The 16,870-nt window shown below is 42.0% G+C and overlaps 1 protein-coding gene across 2 annotated transcripts in view; it reads right to left on the bottom strand.

Moving 5' to 3' along the window:
- Positions 1-1,208: 1,208 nt before the first annotated feature.
- The window catches only part of SLC7A2 (solute carrier family 7 member 2), a 31,489-nt gene continuing 15,827 nt past the window's right edge, over positions 1,209-16,870 (bottom strand). The window contains exons 7-12 of one of the 2 annotated variants that reach the window (XM_074228190.1): positions 16,470-16,609; positions 11,921-12,023; positions 11,281-11,462; positions 9,507-9,673; positions 5,588-5,696; positions 1,209-4,629 (exon numbers count right to left, since the gene is read on the bottom strand). In XM_074228190.1, coding sequence (XP_074084291.1) covers positions 4,490-4,629; positions 5,588-5,696; positions 9,507-9,673; positions 11,281-11,462; positions 11,921-12,023; positions 16,470-16,609 — 841 coding nt within the window. In that variant the 3' untranslated portion in view covers positions 1,209-4,489. Of the gene's footprint in view, positions 4,630-5,587; positions 5,697-9,506; positions 9,674-11,280; positions 11,463-11,920; positions 12,024-16,074; positions 16,212-16,469; positions 16,610-16,870 lie in introns of both variants that reach the window. The other variant, XM_074228191.1, reaches the window with a different exon arrangement.

Raw genomic sequence — 16,870 nt, 5'->3', positions numbered from 1 at the left:
TGTGCTGACAGGTCAACCTCCTCCCCAACTGTGGCCCAAGTTTTGCCATGGGAATAGAAGGAATCCTAGCCATGTAGAGAGGAATCAGATGGTTTTTTAAATAGGGAGGCCTGAGAAAACCTCAATCAATGAGGACCCAAACAGTCATGATGTGATCCCTCTTACAACATGACTCGTGGGGTCTCTTCTTGGAAGACTTTTATCCCAGACAGATGAGGAAGACACACACCCAAGGAGGTTCATTTTATTTGTGTGATAGCATAGGTGTACTATCTGTGGCTTATTGATGTGGTTCCATAATTTTATGAAAGTCAGCTCCAAATCACTAATAAGAGGACTGTTAATCCAAATACTATAACTGAGATTGAGTCTCTTATTCATGAATCAAAAGATTGATACATCAAATTTGACTTGGAAGGGAGAAAGTCTCCTTTGTAGAGGAGTGGGATTATAGGCATGAAACACCCAATAAACCATTAGATGGAGGTCATGTGCTCCTTAGTTTCACTGTCTTTTCCCTTTGTTCATTGTTTTAAGGGATTACTCTCTGTGGTGGAGATGGAAGGAGAGAGGTAATATATCCTATCCCTTTAGAGAGGTGGGATTTGTTGCTGAGTCATTTTTCAGTCATGTCTGACTCTTGGTGATCCCATTTGGGGTTTTCTTGGCAAAGATACTGGAGTGGTTTACTACTTTCTTCTCCAGCTCATTTTTCAAAGGAGGAAACTGAGGTAACAGGATTAAGTAACTTGCCCAACTAGTAAAATGTCTGAGGTTGGATTTGAACTTATGGAGATGAGTCTTCCTGACTCCAGGCCAGGCACTCCATCCTCTGAGTCATCCAGATGCCCCATAGAGTTGGAAACTGAGATGCAAATCAGAGAAACGACCTATTTCAAAGCATGCGAGGAGTAAGTGGAAGGGGTAAGGTTTGAGTTTAGTTCTAATTTGCCTGACTGAGGCTCCTTCAACTATAGGAAGAGTATCAGACCAGAGTCAGGACTTCTGAGTTCTTGGTCCAAGTGCTTCCAAGTGCTTGGCCAAGTCGCTTGGCTTGTTTGGGTCTTAGATTCCTTGGAGGTGATCTAGAGTCTAGAAAAGGCTGTTCAAAATAATATGATGAATGGATGGAGGGAGGGAGGGCCCTTTGACAGTATGATTCTCCCATCTGTATTTGCTGGGGAGGGGAAAGACAAGGAAGACACAGATGAATTACAACCACATGTTTATTTTTTTCACAAAACAGGATAGAAGGAAAGAGTAATAATAATAATAATAATAACAATAATATTAATAATAAAAAAAAAAAACCACCCTTCATTCTACTCCCAAGTTCTCTGGACTGCCTGCCTGGAATGCTCTTTGCATTGCAAAGAAAAAGAGGGAGATGATGAGCCAGCAGAATATATTTTCTTTTCTGGGATCAGCAGCTTGGAAAACCAATTGCATTTAGATGAAACCAGTTTAACAGCCCTTAGGTCCAGTGACCATTCACTGTGCGTCATAACCCTCTGAGAACATGGCGCAGAGCAGCAATACTAACCCTCTACGAACCCCATCAGAGATGACAAATAAGGCACATAGCAACGAGAAGACTTTCCAAGTTCTGGGTTCGAGACTGACTTCATGCTAGACACATATAAATACCTTGTTCTTGGAAAATACCTTTACAACTCTTATATACACTATAAAATTGGATCTCAAAATAGTTTAATATTTAAAAATATTCTGGAGAAACACCTGTTAATGGAGAACACCACATTGAATTTTTGACCCACCTTAAGATCTCATTCCCTGAAACTGCCATAAAGCTATCTCTATGATTTCTGAGTAGATATTTAAGTGTTTGCATGTATGGATATATATTGGCACATGTATACATACCTCCCTGCTGTCCTCATCTGGAGGAAGGTCTGATTGGCTAAGGACTATCCAGCTCTAAATAAATTATCCTGTGACTCAGGAAAGGAAATTTTTATTCAAAAACAAAAACAAAAACAAACCAAGGACTCCAGTGGAAAAGGCTATAGATAGGGCAGTGTTGCTATTATATTCTAAGTGATGCAGTCTTCAAAAACAACCAAACAATCAAACAAACAAACAAAAAACCCAACCCAAATCTCTACAGAAGAGATTCTCAGCTTCCCATACAATCCCCCTTTTCTGTCCTTCTGTATATTGGAAACATTTGTGCTTCCTGAAAATTATCAAATTCCTCACTAGAAAATCAATTTTAAGGGCCTCAGTGTTTTGGCTGAAGTATCTATTATTTGCCAAACACTCCATCTGATTAGTAAGAGAGAATTCAGGGAAAGGCCTTAAATCTCTCAGGTCCTTTTCTTTCATGGGGAAGGGCATTTAGATGAAGAGATCTCCATCAGTGGTCACAAGTCCCTGTGCTTCCCTGGGACTCAGTTTCCACCTTTGGAAAATGAGGTTAGATTAAGTGACTTTGGAAATTTCATCCAGCTCTAGTTCCAGGGATTTAAATTGAGAATCAGGGTTCGGCTTTCCAAAATAGAGCAGTAAGTAGTCTGTGATTTAGGAGCATAGAAACTCATGGCTTCCTCCTCCCTTTCCACCCTCCAATTAAGTAATCTAGAAATGTGGAGCCCCCAGAAAGCCAAAGATGCTCTTTTCTGAACCATTTCCATTAGGTGATGAGTCTGAAATGTTCTCTGAGCCCTCTGTTGACAGTGCATACTCCAGCAAAGGTGTCTGAGACTTAGGATCATGGTCAACCACTCCCCCATCTCCAATATCGAAGACTCCGGAAGTGTATCTCTTTTTCCACTAAGAAAGGCATTGATTTGGTGATCTCAGAAACAGAGCCCCCATTCCTGCCCCCAAAGCCCTATTTGAAATGGGCCTAGATGCTAGGCTCAGCTACCTTCAGGGACTCCTAATTTTATTTCATTCCTTGGCCCAGATTTTCTGACCATTGCAGCCATAAGCAGACATGGCCCCAGCATCTATGTGTACCCTCACCCTGGTAGGAGACAGGAAGGTGATTGGTGTTACTACTGTTGACATGTAATTATTTAAAACAATCTCCTGATTAACAGTGCCAAACAGATGGAAATACTTAATAAAAAATGAGAGCAAGAAAAGAAGTATACCTCAAAATGTTTCCAAAAGAAACAGAGTGAGAGGTGCACCCTCCAACTGGGCTTAGCTGCTTTAGACCAACCAAGAAAAGGAGAACAGTTTAGGAACAGTTTTGTCTTTTCTTGTTACTTGCTTCCCCCCTCCAACTCCTGCATCCCCTTCCCTTCATTCAAAGAAGGTAGAAATGAGACTTTGGGCAACAAGGAGAAAACTCATAACCAAAGCAAAGCAATGGGTTTGGCCCAGAGGAGAAGCAGTGAGTTAAAAACTCTGGAAAATCCCAGATATCTTGTGCTTTCCACCCCAAGCTAGGCTGTCTGGATGTCTGAAGTCTCCAGGAGGATAAGCCCATAACCCCCTTCCTCCCCCTGTACTTTGATGAAAGGATTGGTTGCTAAGTTAGAGCTGAAAGATGCCTCAGGGACTGAGTTCAACCTCTGCCACTTATGGAGGGGACCCAGAGTTAGCAAAGGACTTGTCCAAGGTCATAGAGCTAAGAGGCAGCAGAAACAGGATTGGAAACCAGGTCCTTTGATATCAAATCCAGTGTTCTTCCCACAATAACAGTAGTAAGAAATGGTTGTTGAATTAAGCAATTCTTAAATGTTGTGGAATGTTATGTCTACAGTGTATTACAAGTCTGAAGCAAATGTTCATATTTACTAATTTATTAAAAACATTTCTTTACTAGAGAGGGGTCATCTTAAGGCATCCACTGTTGGTGTTTAGAAAAAAAATTGCAGAGGATACTTATCTTTCCCCCTGCTCTGCTGCTCCTCCAAAGTCCCCTTTCTACATGAGCTAAGAGGGATGGTTGGGAGCACTGACAGTCTGTTTAAAGCAACAAGGCCAAAGAGGCGATCAAAGAGGTGCAATGGTACAGCCCTCCCCAACACATGTGAGACCCAAACTGGACATACATATAGCATTCTGCTACTCAACACCCCTCAAATTTTAGGAAGGCTGCCCAGCAAAGGCTAGCACTGGCAATTCTGTGGTAATAGGATTATATAAAACAAGACAAGACAAAAACAACATGAATTTCCATGTGCCAAAAGGTGCGAGGTGCAACTCTTGTATCCCCTCCCTCATTTATTTTTGAGCTCATCCCTCAAGAAGAGGATCCTCAAGGAAGTGGCTGGCCCCCAGACACATCACTCTGGTCTGGGCTCACTCAGCCCACAGGTATAATTATCCGAGAGGGGTTATCTGGCAAGAACAGCAGACTGAGGACAGCGGAACCTGGCAAAGACATCCTGTCCTGGTTTCCATCAAAAGACATACAGAGCATTGGGGCTGTGTTGCCCTCCAGTGGAGGGTGCACAGGCATCAACATTGACTTATCCCGGTCCAGAAAAAGGAAATGGACGCTGAGCTTGCCCTATGTAAGACTGCTGGCCTCAATGGGCAATTTTTCTTCTGTTTGCCCCAACGTGTCCTCTGAACATACCCCTTCATCTTCAGGCCTCCGGGTCCCTTCTAAGCTGTGTCTGATGCCATAAGAAAAGTAAATCAGGAAACCTGAGGAAGATAGAAGACATCAATTAACTTTTCTTGTCTCTGCTGGAGCAGCCCTCAAACCATAGATCCCCATCTCCTTGGGGCAAGTCACCCAATGGGAAATGAGACCTCTTCTTGCCCTCATTCCATATGCCCTTAGTGCTAGAGCTGGAAAGAAATCAGAGACTAACACCCCCATTTTATAGTTGAGAAAATCAAGACCTCAAAAGGGAATGTGACTTGTCCAAGGTCACATAGGTAGCAAATATTATCTATGGGACTTGAACTCAGGTCCTCTGATTCCCTTGCACCCCAGTCTCATCTCAACTCTTCTGTTTTCCCTCTTAATTGCTGAACTATCTGGCTGAACTCACTTATTCTTTGCAGTTCTATACTGTGTCTCCAGTGACAATGTCCCCCCTCCCAATAAATCTCATTTCTGTACTGATTAAAAAAATTTGTAAATGCTTTCCTCATGAGAGGCAGACTGGTGTAGGGACAAAGAGGCAGCCCCAGAGTCAGCAACATTTGGGTTTAAGTCCTGCCCTGATATACCCTGGATCTAGACTTCTAAGACCATTGGTGGCAGAGAAGATCACTACCAGCATGGAGAGAGTTTCCTTCTCTGGGACTTTCCTTTACCAATAAAATCACGAATGAAATCAGTGCCTCCAAGTCTGAAGGCCTTCATGGGGCACAATTTACCATTCCCATGTTGGAAATGATCATGTTACCTAAACTAAGAAGTGTTAAGGTAGGATGATGGAGTGGGATGGGACAGGAAGAGATTCTAGGTCTTATGGACTTTTCATTAGCCCATAGAGACTCTCTAAACCAGCCTCAAGATCACTAGAGCCTTTCCCAATCAAAACAGAATCCCAAAGGAACCCTGCATGTTTGACAAAATCACTGGGGTAGGGGATGAGGGAGGAAAGCAGCCCCAACCTGGGAGCCCTGCCACTAACTGGGAGGTACTTACCTATAGCCATCCAAACACTGAATCGGATCCATGTTTGTGCATTCAACTGGACCATGAGGTAAATATTCACCAGGATACTGAGTGTGGGCAAAAATGGCAGTAGGGGAACCTAGGGATAGATTGGCAGACTCAGGAAGGTTGTAGGGCTTTCATCAAGGTCACCTCTTTTCATTGCTTAAGACGACAACCCTATTTGAAAGAGAGATTTCCTGCCCTGGAGTGACTCTCAAAGCACTCTCTTCCCTACCTCACACGGTTCCCAGGGTCCCCAGAGCTTTGGTTCCCATTCTTGTTCCCCTGTATCTGCCTCAGATCCAGAATTCCTGGTCCTAGGAGCCAATCCTGTGCATTCAAGGCCTCAGATCCAGAATTCCTAGCCCTAGGAGCCAATCCTGTGCACTCAAGGCCTCCTGGGAAGAGTCTACCATAATGAAAATGACCTTGTCTAGGACCTAATCAGCGGACCTCTAACTTGCAAGCTCCTACATCCAAAAAGTCCAAGAAGAAATAGAAACGTGAAACTAAGACAAAGACCAGCAAAGTAGAAACAAAGACATACAATAAAAACAGATGGCCACATTAAAATGAAAGTATGGAAAGATCTAAATGAACTGATGCAAGTGAAGTCAACAACAAAGCCAAGAAAATATGTAAGAGAATTATAACAATGTAAATGCAAAGAACAGACCAAAAAAATCAAAAGTGAATTCATCAAAATAATAAAAACTAAGCATGACTTGAATGAAGAGATATGAAAAGACAGGCCCAACCCACCCCTTCATGGAGGTGGGAGGTTCACAGGTGTTTTACATGGCACAGGTCTTTGTTCATTTTTCAATGTATTGGTTGTGCTCATTCCCCCCACCCCTTTTTTGTTGTTAAAAAATATGAAATGGTTTTTTTTTGGAGGTTAAAAGATCATGAGGAAAACTGATTACTTAAAAAACAAAAAGACATCAACAAAAGCTTAATTTTTAAAAAACAAACACCTCCTGGTTGTATGATCCTGGACAAAGTCACTTAAAATCAATGAGGTCAAAGGTTCAGATTCTACATGAAAATGGAAATGAGATTAGGAGTAGCTCACAGTTAGGGTTTGATTTAGAAACTTGCTCCCAAAAGTTAGAACAGTGCCTGGTAATAGTAGCAAGTATATACTGGTCTTAGAACTATAGGTAGTATTAGAAAGAGTAGTGATAGCCTGGAGCATCCAGTAAGACCTCAGAGGAACACCTGTCCGGGATTAGCATTGGCCTGGCACCTACCAACAACCAAACTACCATATGTAGATAGATATGTAGCCAGATCCTCGAAGGGGTACTCTGGGAAGGGTCTAGCCAAATACTATCTAGGGAGTAAGGAAGCAGGTGAATCTGGGGAGGAATGGAAAATAAAGTAACTAAAGTAACAAGAAATCACTATATTCAAAATATAAAAGCTAGCTGAGCAGATACGGTCTGTGACCTAGAAATAGGTAGAAGGAACCTTCTGTAGGCCTTGTACCTGGGGTACCAACTTGGGTTCATAGATTTAGAGCTGCTAAGATCCCAGAGGTTTCATTTCTTCACTTTGTAGACGGGAGTCTGGAGGGGTGGAGGTCTGGGGGGTGAAGGTATCTGCCCAAGGTCATAAGAGCTGGTAATGAGGAGTGGAGCCCAAGTCCCCTCTCCAGATCAAAAGTCCTTTCTATTATATTAAACTGGTTAGAAAGACTTTGTAGGGATGCTCTCAGAAAAACCTGGAAAGACCTACATGTACTGATGCAAAATGAAATAATCAGAACCAGGAGAACATTGTACACAATAGCAGTAATGTTGCATGATGATCTACCATGAATAACTTAGCTATTCTCAGCTACACAGTGATCTAAGACAGTTCTAGAGGACTTATGATGAAAGATGCTATCCTTCTCCAGTTAAAAAATTAGTAGACCCTGAATGCAGATTGAGTTTTCCTTGATTTACATAGAAATGTGTTTTGCATGACTACACATGGTATAACCTATGTCAAATTGCTTACCTTCTCAGAGGGAGGGGAATAGAGGAGGGAGAGAATTTGAGATTCAAAATTTGAAAAAAATAATGTTAAAATTATTTTTACATGTAATTGGTGAAAAATAAAATATTAAATAAAAAAATGACCCTACAGTTAAGATGTTTCTTTTAACCCTTTGAGAGGATTTTCTTGGGATTGCTTCCCATGTACCACAGAGTTTTACAAAGAAGATATTTTATAATAAATTATGACATTAGAGTTATACTTGGTCCCAGTTTTGAGAAAGGAATAAAATTACATCTAAAAAGTAAAGATAGAATAAAAATGAGAATGTGAAGATGAAGAAACTATGAGAAATGTACTAAGTGATTATTGATTAGAGAAATGAAAATTAAAACAACTCTAAGGTACCACCTCATACCTATCAGAACCTAAAAGGACAAAAAAAGAAGGAAAAGGATCAATGCTGGAGAGGATATGGGAAAACTCGAATACTAATGCACTGTTGGTAGAGTTGTGAACTGATCCAATCATTCTGGAGAGCAAATTGGAACTATGCAAAGAGTAATAAAACTGTGCATGCCCTTTGATCCAACAATAACACTTTTAGACCTATATTCTAAAAAGATCATAGAAAAAGGGGAAAGACCCACATGTACAAAATATTTATAGTCAATCTTTTTTCAGTGGCAAAGAATTGGAAATTGAGGGAATACCCATCAAATGGGAAATGACTGAACAAGTTACGGTATATGAATGTGATGGAGTACTGTTTTGCAAAAAAAATCACAAGGTCAGACTTTAGAAAAGCCTGGAAAGACTTGCATGAATTGATGCTGAGTGAAGTGAACAGAACCAGGAAAGCATTGACATGATCAACTATGATGGACTCAGCTCTTCTCAGAAGTTCTGTGATTAAGGAAAATCCTAAAGGACCTTTGATGGAAAATGCCATCCATATTCAGATAAAAAATAATGGATTCTAAATGCAGAGCAAAGTATACTATGTTCATTTTTCAAAATTTCTTTCTCAAGTTTTTTTCCCCCATTAGTTCTGATTCTTCTTTCACAACAAAACTAATGTTAACCATGATCATACATGTACAACTTAGATGCTCGCTGCAATAGGGTGGGGAATGGAAGAGAGGATGGTAGAAAAATGTGGAACTCAAAGCTTACAAAAGGATGAATATTGAAGACTCTCTTTGGAGAAAAAGATAAATAAAAATGAGACCAGAACAAAATTTACCATTCATAGAAAGAAAGGAATAAGAGAAAGAGGTCATGACTAGTTTCTATGCTTCTTGAGAGTGGGGACCTTGCCTTTCTTCATTCTAGAGTCTTTCTCATGATGAATATTTCCTCATTATTCTATCCAAAGCTTGTTTGTACAAATTTGTTTGCATGTTGGCTTCTCCATTAGACTGTGGATTCCTGGAAGACAGGGACTGTTTTCTTTGTGTAGCCAGTGCTTAGTGCCTGGATTCATAGATGTTTATGGACTGGCACATGACTTTGCCCCTCAGAGAGCTTGGCTTAATTCAGTTCAATTTGCTACTCAATGTTAAAGAGTTTGTTTCTTTGAGGCACTGTGCTCCACACTATAGATACAAAAATAGAAATGAAAAATAATCCCTATTCTCAAGATATTTGGATTCTTCATAGAAGTACAAACAAGGAATCAGAAAGTAAATACTAGTTCATTTGAAGTGAAGATCAGTCAGTCAGAACCTGAGAGTGGGAGTATAGAAATCAGGAGAGGCCTACCAGGTCTCCCCACCAGGCCTTCTCAGTGATTGACTCTCCTTGACTTCCGAACTCTTCATAAGCTAGGGGTCATTTAACTTCCCTTCCCTTCCACAGGTCTCCAGTTTCTTCAACTCCTCAAAGATGTTCCCTCAGGGAGGGGGCTCTGAGCACTTACCATAAAGGCCACTTTCTGCTCATTCTGAGGTTGCCTCCAGATGACAAAGATGGTGCTGATGATAAGGAATATGAGCACAGAGAGAAGGCCAAGGCTCCACGACTCCAGATTGATAATGGCATCAAGACCATAGGTCGTCAAGATGCTGAGGCCAAGAATCAGGAATGCTGCACCCCAGGGTCAGGAAGAAAGGAAAAATAATGGTTCAGACCAAGTACCCAGTAAAAGGGATCTCCTTTCAATGAATGGGCCAGTTTTCTCATATAACCCCCTGGTTGCTGTCTAGAGAGGCAGCAAAGCTCTCCTGCTGGATAGAAAAGCAGTCTGAGAGTCATGAAGGTCTGTGTCCTACCTCTGACCCATAGGCCCAGGTTGGGATTTAGAGTGGAGGTCATCACATCTAATTGCCTCATTTTAAAGAGAAGCCCAGAGGAAAACTGACTAGGTTTGAGGTCACTCAAGTATCAAGCATTTGAGACAAATTCCCATCTAAAACTTCTGGCTAAAGCCCCTAGCAAAATTCAAGACTAAGTGGCAGAGAGTCCAGATTTGCATTGGCAGAGGCAGCTTCCATATACGGAGTTCAATATGTAGATAAAAATCATTAACTCTTTTTTTATTTAAAAAATGAAAAAAAAGGTCAACTTCTCTAATAGCAGTCAGAACTTTCTATCATCCTTTTTGTAGACTTTTAATTTGGATTCTTCTGAAATGTAGTTGGGTAGCTTTCCAAATGCAGTTTTGCCTCCTCTCTGGCATTTTCCTGATTCAATTCTGGGTCCAGATCTCTCATTAGCCAAATGATATGACACGGTTTGGGAAACATTCAAATCAAAAACAAAGAACTGGTTCTAATCCACCTTGTTTTCCTCCTGTGGATGGGTAGACTGGTCCCTTCATAATACTAGCTTTTGCTGAGGAGGATTTGTGCTCTGGAGCTCCAAGGAATGAGGAGTGTATTGGTCCTCCAAGAAAAAGAGACGTTGGAGAACGGCACCCTAACTATGGAATCTCTTGGTCTGGACCTCATCTAGAAGAATGTGAGGCTGTGGGAGTTCAGATTTAGAACCTCAGTCTAAGAGATCTTGGGGTCAGTTTTCTAAGCCCTGCCCCCTCATTTTATAGCTGAAGAAATAGGACTAAAGAATGGAAGTCACTTGCTCAACAGACCCTATCAATTCAAATCCAGGTCCTCTGATTGCTAATCAATTTAAGCCTCTTTCACTAAAGCTGACAAATACACCAGAATGACAAGGCTGGGCTGACCTGGACCTTGACTTCTGTTCTACTCCTCACCAAAGACCCATATTGGGACCCCAGATCGGTACTTCTGGACACTCTAGACTACACCTCTATATTCAAGGAAACCATGAAAACCTGCCCTGTGCCATAACTGCTCAGTATCCTTGTATACAATGGTGGCTACATTGGACCTGGAGGGACAAGCTCTACCATTTGCCATCTAACCACCAGCGGTCTAAGGGAAAAGAAAATATTAGAGAGATGCCAGAGAGGTCTTGTAAGGGGGATTCTGGGGCTGGGAGTCTCTTCAGTACCCTCAGGTCATAGGCAGTATCATAACAAGGATAAGATCACTGACAGTGTTGTACAAGCTGGGGAGGGGGATTCTTCTATGGCTTAACTCCATCCCACAGGGGCAGTGGCCAGCTCCACTCCCTCAACAGTACTTGTTACCATCTCTGTGCCAGTCACTAGTCAAGATGGCAATTGTGCTTGAGTCTGGGCATTCCTTATTCTAATGAAGAGGACTTACCCATCAGTCCCACCAGACAGGTAACAAGAGATGCTGACTGCCGGGTGGGCAAGCTAGAGGACTTGAGGAGCATCTGCTTGCTGTCCCCGGATCTTGGTAGCAGATCTGTGGCTAGACCAGAGGTCAAGGCTTCCTTCTCTGGGAAACATTTTGTCTTCTGTTTAATCAAGCTGGGCTGGTACCTGCTCCCAAGGATAGACTGGATCATTACCCTGGCATGAACCTGTCACACACCACCTGTGTGACCTTGGACAAGTCACTGCAACCTGATCCCTTATAGAATCAGGACTGTGATCCTATGATCTGAGATTTGTGACAGTGACTTTCCAGATCTTGATAACTCAAGACAGATTTGTGACATACCTCAGGTCATACACCATTTGTCCCAGGCGTGCCTTCCCACCTTCAGATCTAACAATTTCCCCACTAAACCACAAGACTTTCTGAAGTGTATAATGTAAGCCTTGAACTCACTACTCAGAGAGTAAGTTATGCCTTGTTCTTTCTACACCCTCAAACCAATCCAATCTTAGCTAAAGAGCTAAGAATTTCTGCATTGAACCAAACCTCCAAACAGGATTATAAGGAGAAAGAGGAGGGGGAAGAGGAAATGGGTGAGGTTAAGGAAGGAAGAACCCACCTGAGGATGAGGACACAAACAGCCACAAGTGAATAGGCCAGGAGGGTCCCAATAGACATCATATCCACCAGAGCCTTCAAGTCAAAGAGGAACGCCATGACCGCTGTCCAAGGAAAACCAGAGGGAAATAAATATAATAAATATAATAAATCAAAGCCCTAAGATTGCCACTAAAGGTTGTTAGTTTGGGAATAATGGACTAGTGGACTATAAGTGGCGTGTGTGTGTGTGTGTGTGTGTGTGTGTGTGTGTGTGTGTGTGTAAAATGGTGCAAACCAAAGTATTATGGGTTACTGGAGCTGGAAAGAACCAGAACAACTATCAGATCAACTTAATTATTCTACAGAAGAGGAAACTGAGGGCAGACAAATAAGTATTTTTTACAAGGGACCTACAAATGGCCAAGTCTTCTTATTTACAGAGGAGGCAGGAAACCCAAAGTCACAGAAAGGACTCTAATTCTAGAGCTGAAAGGTCTCCCCGAAACCATGAAACCCAAATCTCTTTCACTGTAGGAATACTATAGTTCATGGAGATGAAGTGACTTGCCCAGGGTCACACAGGGAAACTAGTAAAAAAAAGAGGGTAAGAGATTAAAAAACCCCACAACAACCTGGCTGAAGGATTCTGGGAACACTTAGTGTCTTGGACTTTCTATCTAGAACTGGTCAAGAAAACTCGGGTTTCACTCCCAGTTTCTCACCAATTTCCGTCGTGTTCCAAGAGAGTTAGCTGTCCAACCACAGTACCATTGTCATTTTATAAATAAAGAAACTGAGGCCCAAGAGAAGTATAGATAGAATGCTTAATATCTATCTCTATGACCATGGTCCAGCCTGATTTCTCCATAAATCTTAGAATCCTCCTTCATAAAAAGGACAAAACTTGGAACCTCAGGTTCCTTCTTATGAAGATCTAGTTTGAGCCTTACTGTGTGAATGTTCCTATAGAATAGGCAGATGAGGATAGGTAGAATGGGCAGGTCTTTGATCCTCATTTTATGGGGAAGAAATGTTGAGGTTTCAAGTCTTTTGGTAGCTTGTCTAATGGGATCCAACTACTTAAGAGTTGCCTTAGATCGGATCATTCCTGAAACATACAATGTAAGCCTTGAACTCACTACCCAGAGAGTAAGTTATGCCTTATTCTGACAACATTGTCAACAAAGACTCCAACTCTCCCACTGCATTGGACCAAATTCCAGGTCTATCTCTGATCAAAGCAAATTGTTAGGTGGAGAGAATAAGAACTGGGAAGGTTCTTAATGATCAAAAGTGGATTTTAGAAAACCAGAAACAAATTCAAAATGTAATGGGACTTTGCTTTTAGAACTTGATTCTAAGAACAGTGAATAAATCTGAATTTGTTTCTCATGAATCTCACAACTTTGCCAGATCTGGACCTTGAGATGTTTTGGATGGTGGGGGAGAGGAAACTCCAACTAAGGCAATTCTTTGCTTCTTCCCCATCATCCTGGCCCTTCAGCAGACCAGAATGCAACAGGGCTTGGATCCTCACACTCTCCAAAGGCCATTCCCAAGAAAGGAGTCCTCCAAAAAACAACACAAGTCCTCTAATTCATGACTGTTAATGGGAAACTCTGACCCCAAATCCTTGACCCTGAATCATTCCCACATGAGTCTCCACACTCCCTGGTCCTGACGTTTGCACCTTGGCCTACCACAGGAGGATCCATGGAGGGATCTGGTGCAGAAAATGGAAAGATTTGGAGAAATAGGTCGGAGCCCAGAGATGGTGCTCCTGATTGGCAAACAGTTTGGGCAAAGTAGACTCTTGCAAATGGGTTCTTGCTTAAAATTAGTCTTTCTTTAATTAAAAAAAAACTTTTTAGTGGACACTGAGAAAGAGGGGTGGGGTTAGGGTCTGCCCTGGGGGGAATAAGATATTAAGTTAAAGTGTGTTTTTCAAACCAGTAGGTGCAAACACACATATACATACATACACAAATATACAAAGACACACACACGCACACGCACACAATTTCTTACAGATTACTAGCTTTAGTTTTTCCCTGGAAGAGGCTCACAATGTAAGTGATTTCCATGCTAAGCCTGTCACACCTTTGGAAAGAAAGAGCTCTTGGGATCCTGAAACTGTCCCATGACTCCCTGGGAAAGTCTTCACCAGGCAATTATATTCCTAGGAAACAATCTCCTTTCCCTTCTGCCTCCAGGTGTGGCAGACACAGACTTCTCTTTTCTTTCTTTATGTTGAGACTCCAAGGTTGGTGTTGAAATGCAGGCCCAAGTGCCTTCTGAGGTATGAATTTGCTGATTGTTGAGAAAGTACAATATCTCTTTTGTAAGAAAGATGGAAGTCATTGGAGCTATTGAGGCAGCAGCATGTGCTGAATGTTGTTTTCAGGAAGTCACAACTAACTTTTAAAATGGTGAACTTGTCCAGCAAGCTGTGTTAAAAAGGTTGCCTCATAGTGGGTAGATCTTAATTTCAAACAAAAGGTCATTTTAGCAATATTCCATTTAGAGTAACTTGGAGAGACAGAACAGCCATAAAAGGTGAGCAACCTGGGCTCAGGATAGGTTTCAATTAAATCCTTACCTCATACCCTTGTTAGCCAAATGATACTCCAATAAACTCTAATGAGTTAAGTTGTTTGAAAATTTTCAATGGCTCCATTGCTGCTAGTGGTTGGTCCTGAGGGGGCCCTTCCTAGCTGCCACCAAGAACTCTGTTGGCCCTGCTGTTTTCATGGATCACTGGATTTATCCCCAGTGTACACTGGGCAATAATCCTCATGTGATCTCTCTGGGCCTTCCCAAATGAGGGTTTTGAGCCCTCTCCTGAGGGGCCCTGCTCATTCTGGAGCAAAAATCCTTTCCTAGGTTTCATTGTCCTTTTCTGCAAAATGAGACTCAATGACCTCTCATATCCCTTCCATCTTTAGGGTCCTATAATCCAATTTATCATGGGGGAAAATAAAAGATTTATAGCAGACCCTAGCAGTAATACCAAGAAATGCTAGGAAAGGGATGATCCTAGAAATGCCCAGATCCCAAGAGATTGGCCTGGCTCAGATGATACCCAAAGGTCCCTTCCAGCTCTAAGGCCTACAATGACCCTGCAATAGTCCCCAAAGGTCTTCTCCTTCTTAGTGGGCATAAATGTGTCTGCTGGAAGTATGCTAATGATAACAGAATGAACCCTGGGGAGTCGAGCTCAAGGAGGGAATTTGTGTATATTTATCCACATCTTTGCAGATGTCATCTCTAGCAGTCTGACACCCTGTGAACAGACCGATGTGGGCTGAAACCCCAGAAGGAGACTCACTCTTGGCCACCTTGGCCCCTGTGGAGGTATATATATTCTTTATTAGACTCTCCTGGACCTTAGAACCACCCTTCGAGGCTGGATTACCCTGGAAAGGCTAGTCAGTTCAGTGGATTCAGTATTTCTCAGTCAGCTACATTGAATCTACTGAAAATGGTAGGGTAGGAGAGATGACAGTCCCACAGTAGGAGCCTCCATATTTTAAATGGTGGTATGACTGGCATCCATTCCTAAGGAATATCACTAAAGGGGAGGGAAGGGTAAGTCATATGGGTTTCTCTCAGAAACCTGAAGTTTATGATTACTTTAACCTTAACCTGGCATATTTCCTTGGAAACAAGGATCAGTGTGGATGGGTGGGAATGGGGAGGTGTTAGAGGACTAGGCTGGGTTAATTTCACCACATCATTTCAAAATCAAATGGAAAACCTTGAACCATTTTTCTTGATTAAATTTTAGACAATTAAAATTAGCCTCGAATTAGATTGCAGAGAATCAACTGGGTGAATAATTCCAGAGGATTAATTTCTCTAGATTATTTTCTATCTAATACTTGATATCCAGAAAAACTCACCATTCCTGTCCCTTTTTTAAAAGAGACTAAAAAGGCTGAAAAAAATTCAAAAGCTAAAATCCTGATTGCTAAGGATTAAGTTGTTTATGGATACCAAGTATGCCGCCACCAAGATTTCCTACCACAGGGGATCCCAGCTGTCCATGCCCATCTTCTTTGTCAAAAAAATTCTCTTCCCATGCATGCAAAGCAAGCATGCTCCTCTTGGGAAGCTCCATGCATCATGGTACTTGAGGTAAATGCCAAAGAAACCTGGATTGGTGAAGCTTACCAGAGATGACCCCTGCTGTCAAGGTGGCAGCAACTGGCGACTGCCTGTTGCTTAATCGGCCAAGAAATCTAAACAGTAAACCATCTCGTGCCATGGCAAAGAGAATTCGGGGCAAGGGAAACATAGAGCCGAGAAGACTAAAATAGAAAAAAGGCAGAATTCAAAGACAAGTCATTTAATGGTGGAAATAGGCAGAACCCATTCAGGTGGGCTTGAGGATGACAGGAGAACCTGGACAAAACATCATGTCTCTAGAGAAAGATAGAACCACATATTATCATCACCTTTATGGGCAGGAGCAATGTAGGCCAAAGAGACCACATCTACATTTTTAATGTCCCCCATGTCCTTGGTCAAATGTTCCCCTCTCCAAATCAAAGTCAACTGGGTCTCACCTGCCAAGGAACCTGTTGTCATAGTAGCATTGATTGGACTCTTCGTTTGGGGATGGATTTTAGCTAAGAATTGAAAAAGCAAACCGTCTTCTGCCATAGCATAGGTTACCCGCGGCATTGGAAATATGGATCCAAGGAGACTGGATGAAAAGCAAACATACATGGAAAGCAAGCAAGATCATATCATAGAAGCAGAGTCCAAGACCAGCTGGGTTGCCCCCCTCACCCAGAGTGGTATCCTATGGCAAGGCACAGTGGGGACCCATTCAGAGGATCAATGGAATCACCAATGGTGGGCTTCCTGCCAACAAGAATGTGAAGCCCCACAAGATTTTTTCACATGCTTTCTGTCTCCACTGTACCTTCTGTCATTAGGAGGCCAAGTCTTTTGAGCCAATATC

This window comes from Macrotis lagotis, chromosome 3 (genome assembly GCF_037893015.1).
Source record: "Macrotis lagotis isolate mMagLag1 chromosome 3, bilby.v1.9.chrom.fasta, whole genome shotgun sequence".
In the NCBI taxonomy this organism is placed as follows: Eukaryota; Metazoa; Chordata; class Mammalia; order Peramelemorphia; family Peramelidae; genus Macrotis; species Macrotis lagotis.
This window is presented reverse-complemented; position numbering and strand designations above follow the sequence as displayed.